This window comes from Etheostoma cragini, chromosome 21 (genome assembly GCF_013103735.1).
Source record: "Etheostoma cragini isolate CJK2018 chromosome 21, CSU_Ecrag_1.0, whole genome shotgun sequence".
Lineage (NCBI taxonomy): Eukaryota > Metazoa > Chordata > Actinopteri > Perciformes > Percidae > Etheostoma > Etheostoma cragini.
In genome coordinates this window covers 18,212,447-18,222,524 of record NC_048427.1, presented here as the reverse complement: position 1 = coordinate 18,222,524, position 10,078 = coordinate 18,212,447, and the positions used below count along the sequence as shown (strand labels likewise).

General features: G+C 38.6%; 1 protein-coding gene across 6 annotated transcripts in view; it reads right to left on the bottom strand.

Moving 5' to 3' along the window:
• Positions 1–5,173: 5,173 nt before the first annotated feature.
• The window catches only part of ryr2a (ryanodine receptor 2a (cardiac)), a 167,779-nt gene continuing 162,874 nt past the window's right edge, over positions 5,174–10,078 (bottom strand). For all 6 annotated transcript variants that reach the window (XM_034859532.1, XM_034859531.1, XM_034859530.1 and 3 more), the window contains 4 exons: positions 9,751–9,815; positions 9,555–9,655; positions 9,059–9,110; positions 5,174–7,271 (listed from right to left, as the gene is read on the bottom strand). In XM_034859532.1, the coding sequence (XP_034715423.1) occupies positions 7,176–7,271; positions 9,059–9,110; positions 9,555–9,655; positions 9,751–9,815 (314 nt within the window). In that variant the 3' untranslated portion in view covers positions 5,174–7,175. The remainder of the gene's footprint in view (positions 7,272–9,058; positions 9,111–9,554; positions 9,656–9,750; positions 9,816–10,078) is intronic.

The window sequence follows — 10,078 nt, the reverse complement described above, 5'->3', positions numbered from 1 at the left end:
CCCCCCCCCCCCATTCACACACTGTCTGGTTATGGGCCTCCAAACCTTTGTAGGACGTTAAGATCTGCAGCTGTGTATGGACTCGACGGGAAAAGCAGGTAGTTGACTATATCGGGATATCGAAGAATCACTGGGTCGTCAAGGATACAAGATGAGAAAGCCAACTTTTAGGGATTCGCACCGCCAATTAACCTTTTAAAAATAAACTAATTTCTCTAAACATCACGCCTTTTCTTGTGGTCCAATTCCTTCCCTATATGCCTTTGCATCTTGGATGCTTTTCAGTCAGTTGTTTACACTGAGTATCTCCAATATGACCGCGCATCTGGGTTACTGCCTAGAAGGTGACTTTGGTGAAAACCCTCTATATCTTCCCAACCATGTCATTGTTCCCAAATCCAAATCAAGCATTTGAGCAACGTGTGTGCCGTGTGTAGGCCTACTTAGTGAACCAGATGTGAGATGATCCCTGTAAAACCATAGACTGTATACTTATTTATATTAACTGTGTGTTAAACAAGTCTTATGTTATGTGGCGCATTGTAACTTACTTGGTGCAGAAAGTGTGTAAGTGCCATCCTGTGATGTTCAGAGGAAGAGGCACTGAAGAACTTCATTTTAAATTTTCTTTCAATATAGCGCATGGTTAATTTACACCAGGGCCACGTCCAGTCCCAAAGACTTAACAATGTTTTTTGTTTTTTTTAAACCTCATGTTGTCCTTGGGTCAAATTGACCCATTTTCCTAAATCAATGTTCTTTTTAACTACCCAATTGTAATTACCCAAAATAACATGACGTTCTTTTTAACTACCCAATTGTAATAACCCAAAATAACATGACTGATTCCACACAACGCTCTTTGGCAAGTACAAATCTCTACTTTCATTAATTTTGGGGTGTCTTATTCAATTTTATAGCATTTGAAAAACTAATTAAATTGGTTTTGAAATAGTGTAGTTGACATACACCAGTCTGTGATTATCCATCAACCTACATTCCTTTAATTTTAGTCTAAATAATTCCTAATTTCTGCTTTTCTAACTAAAACATTAGGTATAATTACCTATAAATGAGGTTTATTGACCATAAATTCAAAAAATAACTAAAACTAAAGTTAATAAGTTAGTGTTACATAGTGTTCAATGTCAACAAAAGTAACAAGCATTGACAAAAGCGACAAAAACGTAAGGAAAAGTTCAAAACATCGATAAAAAGGGTCAACAAAAGTGTTGATTTTCAATTTTGACGGGAAGACAACACAAGGGTAAAGAAAGCTGTGAACATACACTTATACCAGCTGTCTAAACCCGGCTGGATCACACTTAGTCAAGCTGTGCTTTTTCACTTATCTTGGATTTCTTCATTCTACTTTTGTGCAACAGCCCCCTGGTCTACGCTGCAAGAAATCCCAGCTGAGGCAGTCTGGGAGAAGTATGCAGAGAGGCACCGCTGCTCTCGTCGCCATTTTCAGCATGTGTTTCCAATATCCAGTCTCGATTACACTTGACCATCCTACTTCAACCAGGAAATACATCACTTTTTTGATGGACACCCTGCAAAGACCTTCTTGGGCATTAATCTTACATAATAACTTGATGTGAGCAGCTAAACAAACAAAAAAAGCATTAGAAAACAACGTATCTAGAAGTCTAGAAATCAATATCTAAACAGATATTTTTGTGAACTGACAGATACAGATAGTAGCTCTACTGATTTTCGCTGTAAAAACATTTTCAAAACTTATTTTCATTTGCATTTAATAACAGCTTCTAATAGCCTAAACAAGCACATATTGCAGCTAACATAGCTTTAAATGTTTCCTGATAAAAGGTTAAAATATACGCTATGTTAGTCCTTTATTGTTCAAAATAAGTAAAGTGACAGAAAGGCTAAGCTACAGTGCCTGGAATCCAATTTGTACCCGGATGGTTGTAGTGATTGTTCATCCACTTCAACCTTTTTTATTTTCAAATAAACAGAGAATTTCCCACATTTAAAAAAAACTTAAAATAATGAGCCCCAAATGCAATTCATGACAAGACAATAGCCCCTCATTAAAGTTATTAATTTTCTCAGAGATGTATGTAATATTCCATAGCATGTTCTTTATGAAAAGTAGCCACAAAACAGGGATGGAATTACGAATATTCTACTCTTCACAAGTTAATAAAGTGTTATTTTCAAAAACATGCTAATCCATTCATTACTCAGTCCCTCTTTATACATGTATCTCTCAGCAGTAGCTACAGCATACTCACATAGTCTACATGATGCCCTTCTGTGTGGCAAACTAAACATGGCCCCTCTGTAATAAATATGGAAAAAACATTTATTTTTAGATGAGCAAAAATACCACTTAGTTCTGATGTTATGTGAAATTGCCATAAAAATAAAAAGTGAAAAATAGAAATGACATTAGCATGGCATAATGAGCACACTCCAAAATACATAGCACCCACACTGGCTGGTTGCAACTGTGACACTGTTATCATACTTTCCTACTGTTATCAAATCACACATGTATCATCACTCAACATTAAAGGTGCCATCTTTGACAGCAAATTCTATGTCATCTGAGTACTGCTCTTATTAGCAAATGTGTGTCATTAGCTGTGGTGTGATGATATTTGTTGTGTAGCAAAAACAAACTATAGCTAACTAGCATGTGTGGCTAATTGCATAATACTGTAGGTCCCTCATTATGGAGACACAAAATGTTGAATATTTAATAATACATTATAAGGCAGTTAGGCTCTTCCACTGGATTAAATATGACTTTAAGTCAAACTGAGTTTAAAAAAATATACTGGTGGGGCGCCTGGTTAGCTCACCTAGTTGAGTGTGCGCCCCATTAACAGAGGCTCAGTCCTTAACACAGCGGCCACAGGTTGGGTTTGGATCTGTAGCCCTTTGCTGCATTATATACCCCCTCTCTCCCACTCTCCTTTCTTAATCTGTCCTGTCAATAAAGGCAATAAAAGCCACAGAAAAAATGTATTTGATTATATCCGAATTTAATGGTTATATCATATGATTATTTATTATTTGTTAACTTTTATGGTGATCAAATATTTATTATACAATTAACAAACAATACACTGGGACATAGGAGCGCGTCCCAGAAAGAGAGGAAAGACGTGGGGAAGAGCCAACAAAAACAGAAAAGCAGGAACCGAGTTCTAAGCTTACCAACGGCGCACACAAAAACAGACACACACAAAGACATTGACAGAGAGACGGACACAAGACACACGGGACCAAACACATGCATAGACAGAAGCAAGGAGGCCAAAGCACAAGTCTACAACATTATTATGTGAAACACTTTGGGTCTTCATATCTTACTGGTCTAAGAAACATCATCCCAATGTATTACTATCAAGGTATCTCAGGGTCGGAAGCTCGATTCACCTTTCACACTTGACTAATGGCAACTTTGCTTTCAGAGAAACCAAACCAAGAGCAGAGTGCACGTTGAGCCCGGGACAGGTACATTCTCAGAAAGTTAACAAAATACGCATTTTAGAAATCTGACAGCACACACAGAAGAGAGGCAGGAAATGTCCAGCAGCCAAATCTGCATGTATGTAAGGGCCAACAAAATATTTGTGTGTGTATATATATTATATATATATATATTGCACCTTTAAGATTAAGCAGTAAAGTAATTAACAGGACCTCAGTTGCCTTTACTTACCATTATTTTATAAGTAAATAAAATATAGATAAAGACAGATAATAAATGAATAAATAATTTTATTTTAAAATGAGACAAAGTGAAGCAAGCTTTTATTTGTTTTGCCTTTGTTTGCAATTTACAATGGTCAGTCTCCCGTACACTCCCTGAAGGGCTATTGCTTGAGCTTAAAACCAAATGATACCTAAACAAACATTTGACTTATAGTATATTAAAACAGAGATGATTAAGTGAGAGAAAAGCAGGAGCCACTTTTTTTCTGAGGGATGCACTAGTGGCAAATGACTTGAAGAGATACAATGAAGCCCACAACACTTCAATACAATAATACAGAAATCTTAATTCATCTTAAATAATCCTATTAAACAATTTATGGGTGACATAGATTTAGTGTCTTTGTTATACTTGTTAATTAATTCCGCATAATAAACATGCAATGGCATTTCTTTCTGAGATACTTTTTTTGGAGAACATCGATACAAAAAAAGAGCTTTTTGCTGTATTGCATAAGATCATCAACACATTAATAAACTTCAGATGAACAATCCTTATTTGAATGCTTGTTGAAAATTTGCCATTTATTCAATCAACACACACCTATCACTGAGGAATGAAGCTGTTGAAAAATAAAATGAAAACTTGATTTTTTAATGAATCAATTTGTTTCTGATTATCATTTTCTAAAATTGATTCCGGCCCTTGTCTGTGCACCCAAACCCTACGAGGTGAAAGTTTGAGTCATGAAATGTGTTCTATGGACGGTTGGCACTTTCTTCCACTTTCAACACGGCCAGTTAATCTGCCTGCCTTGCAGTGGGGGGTGTTACAATTAAAACAGGGTAGGACAAAAAATAGCCTTTAATCCAATACATTAACATGTATGATGGATGTTGAGTCCTATATTGCGCGAGAATGTAAACAGGATGTGTTTCTGCAGCACTGTGTACCAACACGAAGATAAGCTAACACGACGGATCCATTTTTAAAGTGACGCTATGGCAGCATCAGAAATGTGTAACCCACACTCAGTTGCCACTTTATTAGGCCCACCTAGTTGCTGAAGCATTTCTAATATTTTATCCACCCGTTTATGTAAAGATTGGGAGTAGATTTAATATTAAAATGCAAAAAAAAAAAAAACTCTCTTATGCTCTTTCAACATCAGATCATTAACTTCATTAAAGTAGGAATTATTGCAGGACTGTTGGATTAGACTGCATTAGTTTAGATGGGTGTTCCTAAACTGGCAACTGTAAGTGGATTTGGAGCCACCCAAAACAATTAAATGCTTTTGGGAAAAGGAAGAGGCCAACGGAACTGGACAAGTGGCACTATCCCGTACTCAGTAGAGCTTTGTAATTAGAGCCTCAACCCTCAGAGAAAAATAAGGTACCACTAGGGCCACACGCCACCTCTGCTGTCGGACGTTTCCACTCAATTTCCAGTCAAGATGTGACCTCATCTGCTGCTGTCATTCAAACTAAAATCTGACCACCCAGAACTTCACAAGACAACTTAAAGATCAAATGACAGTTCTATGCAACCAAACAGAATTGATTAAAAGATATTTGTATATATTTTTTTATTGTAACACCCCTTTTTGCACTGCATAAAGCTTTAAAGCAAGCGCAACTGAAATTTGAAATTATTTCAAATGTTATAATTCGGCACCAGAATTGCTTAAGGCCCAGTGAGATCTGACATTTCCAATAACAAAGTCCTGAGGGCATTTCTCACTCCATCCTTGTTCCATCTTTAGCTCTACTTTCCTATAGTGCTCGCATGTTTCTGTCCTTTGTAGACACCCCCTTCACCCAGCTTGAGGTGTTACTCTCAGTCTTTACATTATGTACTGTATATGTGAAGCTTTCTGATATTCCTCTCTTCCTCCAGCTTGCAAAACTCACGCCTGGCTTAGTAAGGCACTGTATCCTCCTGTCTCCCCTCCATCTGCTTTCATCCATACATTGATCATCTTCAGCCTTTCCTCCAGCTGTGGATAATGGGCTGTTCCAGTCTGGCTCATTATTTATCATAGCTAACAAGCATGTGCTAACTATGTATGCAGCTATAACGTCTAAAACAGACCAATCACTGCTGCTTTGGTATTGCTTTAACATAAAACTACATTGTTTGATTAACAAATGTATGGCGTAAGCCCTAACTAAGTAGCATTAATCGGTGAAAGTAAGTCTAAACCCCCAGTAGTAACACCTAGAGGCTGCTATGTATCTTACACACAGCAAAACCATTGGGCAGAACAACATGCTGACTGTTTAGCTATTCTTAGAGCCTTGACCAGTGGTGGGAATAAAGATTTGTCTAGATGGTATCATTATGTCGTGTGCTCAGTAAATGTCATGGCAATCTGATTAGTCGCTTACATATGTTGATGTGGACCAGAGTGACCTCTCTATCCTAAAGCCATGCTGGGGCAAAAGATCAAATTAAAGAAGAAAATGTCAATAATGTATTTAACCAGTTTGCAAGCATAGTTTTGGGGTTGTACATTTATTTCTGTAATCTTTAAAAAAAAAGAAAAAAAAGATGTAGATAACTTGCAAGCTGATAGAGGATTATGTCTTGTTGACGTCACTCAGCTCCACTGAAACAAAATGGACTTTTGATCATGTTGCTATGGATGTGAACACTTAGGTAAGGAGCCCTTCACACACAGTGTTGACAGGGTGTGGACACAATTTTAACATATATAAACAATGTAACGTGTATCCCAATAAAAAAAAAGAAGATACCTTAGAGTTAAATCAAATCCCTCACCTCTTGACAGTCTTCACAAAAGCTGACATGTAAACTTCTTAAAAGGTCAGATTATTGCAGAGCGGTGGTGTTGGATTACATCAGGATTGTAGAGGTTTTTCTTTTTTGTGTCCGCCCCCTGTACCTACATGCATCGTGCATTGTACACATGAAAAGAAGTAAAAATCATCATACTAATGTCTGTTCTTCGTATATCGATCATTGTCCTGAAAGTCTTTCTGGAAGAAGTATCTCTTCGTTTCCCTTGCACTCACCTCCTCTATCTGTCGTGTCCTTCCTTTTTCAGTTGTTCTGTATTTTTTGCTTGTTACTGTGAATGTAAGATGAAGCAAAGAAGTCAGCATCTGAGCCAAAAAACCTTGATGTGGCACCAGTCACATATTGTACAGCATTTTCTCTGATATTTTCTATGTACAAAGTCAGAGTTAGAAGCATTCCAAACAAAGTGTGCTGGCAAATTGAGTGACTGGATGAGGAAGAGCTGGGAGAAAGGCTTGGGGCGGGACCTGGAGGCTGGAGATGTAGTTCCTCCTAGACTGGGAAGTGAAGCCGAGTGTAGAAGTCGTGGCTCGGTAGAACAGGGACTCCTCAGAGAGCAGTAAGAAAGGTTTGAGAGATAAGCAAAGGGAAGATGGCTGTAGAGGGCCTTGGACAGCTTACAGTATGAAAGGGAAGAGTTTGTTGCTTTGAGATCAGATCAGTTGAGCTGATCCTCGTACTGTTTCCGGAAACAGTCACCAGCTGGGAAAAACTCCCAGCAACGCTCCTGGTACATCTTCCATACGTAAGACTCCTTTAAGACAGACAGATGGGAGGAGGTAGGAAGGAATTGAATTATAGATTATGCATATGGAGTCAGGTCCTGGGGTTAGTAACAGCAGTGTAAGCTGAGCCACCTAAGACCTAAGTATGCATCTAACAGACTCATCCAGATCATCATGGGAAAGGGGTTTCCGGTGCTGTACGGGGATCTGAGAAGCCCTTTGTTTGAAGCATACTGAGGCTTTAGGCCGGCCACAGACGGTCCGTTTTTATTTCGGTTCCATGTTAACAGCTTAGAGCTTGCAAAGTGCCTGCATGACGTGCACGTCTCGAGCCACGGCGAAAACGCTTGCCTGCTAGAAATAGAACTAATGTCTATTATTTACGCGACACACAAGCGTGTTGGAAGCATTTCCAGACAAAATGGAATAGGAAAATATGTTTATATGTAATTTTGACACAAATACATATTAATAAGACATTTTGATATTTGAAAGTCTCTAGGTTTCAAACGTCGCAGCTGTTACTACTGTAGCCTAATTATCCGTCAATACCGTTGACGTTGTCTTTGCTGTAATCAGATCAGTAGGCTACATATTAGGCTGGTCTGTCAGCGCCTCACTTATGGAGCTACAACAGTGACAGTAACCTGTGGTATTGAAAATAAAATTTGGCATTGAAACAACAAATATTGGCATTGAAAACCGTTGAACTGAAGTATAAAACACAAATATGAAAAAGTAATGATCTCATAATCCTATGAGTTTGCATCGTGATGGGTTTTTTCAATGTCAATTAAACATTTTTCTTGATGTCCGTTTCTTTTCAGTGACAGTTTTTTTTTTACGCTGTCAAGATTTTTACAATGTCACTGTTTTCAGTTTCAACTTTCTGTCACTGTTTTGGCATAGGGAGGAGGGGCCTGAGGGGAGGGGTAAAGGGGGCGTGGCTTATGGATAACTTACAGAGACTACTGGCGAGAGACCACACCTCCAGACGAATCCTCCCAGAGATGTCTTCCACACGTTCACCTGGAACCTCGAAATCTCAAGTAAATCTGTTCATATTGGCCATTTTTTCACACAATAGGTTTCTAGGCAAATCACACACCTACTAAAAGGCTGGACGCATTCACTGACAAACTACATTAAAAGTTAACACTAAACCATCCTGCTTCTTCGTGAAAAAATGGGAGGATTCGTCTGGAGGTGTGGTCTCTCGACAGCAGCCTATGTAAATCCCATAAGCCACGCCCTTTGTCCCTCCCCTCAGGCCCCTCCTCCCTACGCCAAAACAGTGACAGAAAGTTGAAACTGAAAACAGTGACATTGTAAAAATCTTGACAGTGTAAAAAAAAAACTGTCTTTGAAAAGACACAGACGTCAATAAAAAATTTAAATTGACATTGAAAAACCCATCATGATGCAAACAAACGTCAAAGTGAAATAATATCATAGTATTATGAGATTATTACTTTTTGATGTTTGTGTTTTATACTTCAGTTCAACAGTTTTCAATGCCAATATTTGTTGGTTCAATGCCAAATTTTCTTTTCAATACCACAGGTTACTGTCACTGTTCTAGCTCCATACTCCCTCCCCATAGCTTACGTCAATGAGCAGCAGCAGCAGCGCCGCGTCAGACCAGTTTCTGGTGTGCATAATCTACGCGGCTGAAACGCAACAGAAACGCCATGCTCACGCCGTGCATCCAGTCTGTTGCCGGCCTTACCGCTTGGTCAGAGACCCAGCTCAGCTCTACTAACCACGTTACAATATCACAGTGATGCATATTTACTGAGACCAACAAAAACATTACCTGGCCTGTGTGCTCTGTTTCGTCTTTGTTGATGAGATACATCACAAAGAATCTGAACCACACACACACACACACACAAGAAAAAACATTGAAAATATTATAACATGTTCATTAACACACATCAGAGCCTGATTAGCCTTTTAAATTAAATCCAACCCTTATTACTTTTGAGTTGGACTATCAACAACTAGCCCAAAGCTTGGGTGTTCCATAATTACTTTCCATAAATTTGGCAAAACCAGAATTCCAGAAAAAGCTCCCAGAATCCTGCAGTCACTGAGCACAAGGAACCTCAAACAGCTACACTACTGTTTAAATGCCTAGGGTGGACTCGCTCAATGAACTCCCAGTTGTTACAAATCAGAAGCAAAGACCCAGGAGAACCTTGTTGAGTCTTCTAATCAGGTGTATTACATGAGACAGGCCTAACTGGTTGGCACAACGTAAGAAGTACAAGTACACACATAAAACACAACCAAACTCCAGATGGACTCACAGGTAGTTGGCTAGGTTGTGCTCCTGTAGCGTGTGCGTTTCAAAGCCATGTGGGACTGTGTCAAAGTAGTCGTTACCTATTCCGCAGATAAAACATTTGGTCTGGAAGAGAAACATGCAAGAGTTATCTTGGTGGATTTCCTGTCATTCATGTGTTGCATAATACTGCGTTGTTTTGTGCGAGTGTGTCTTTTTACCTCCATGTCTTCTTTCACCTGTTCCTGCTGGTCCCTCAGCTCTCCAAAAGCATCAATGATTAACCCTAGAATGTTCAAATGGATTACAAGTCAACTAAGTCCACAACCACCATTAAACCACAAGTCTTTTATCCAATAGAACTTTAACATCACTGGGTTTGTATGTTACAGTCTTTATATTACTACTGTAGGGCTGGGTGATAGAGACCAAAATCCTACTTCAGTGTTTTTCAACTGAACAGCAATACACAATATATATATATATATATATATATATATATATATACAGTGGGTACGGAAAGTATTCAGACCCCTTTAAATTTTTCAC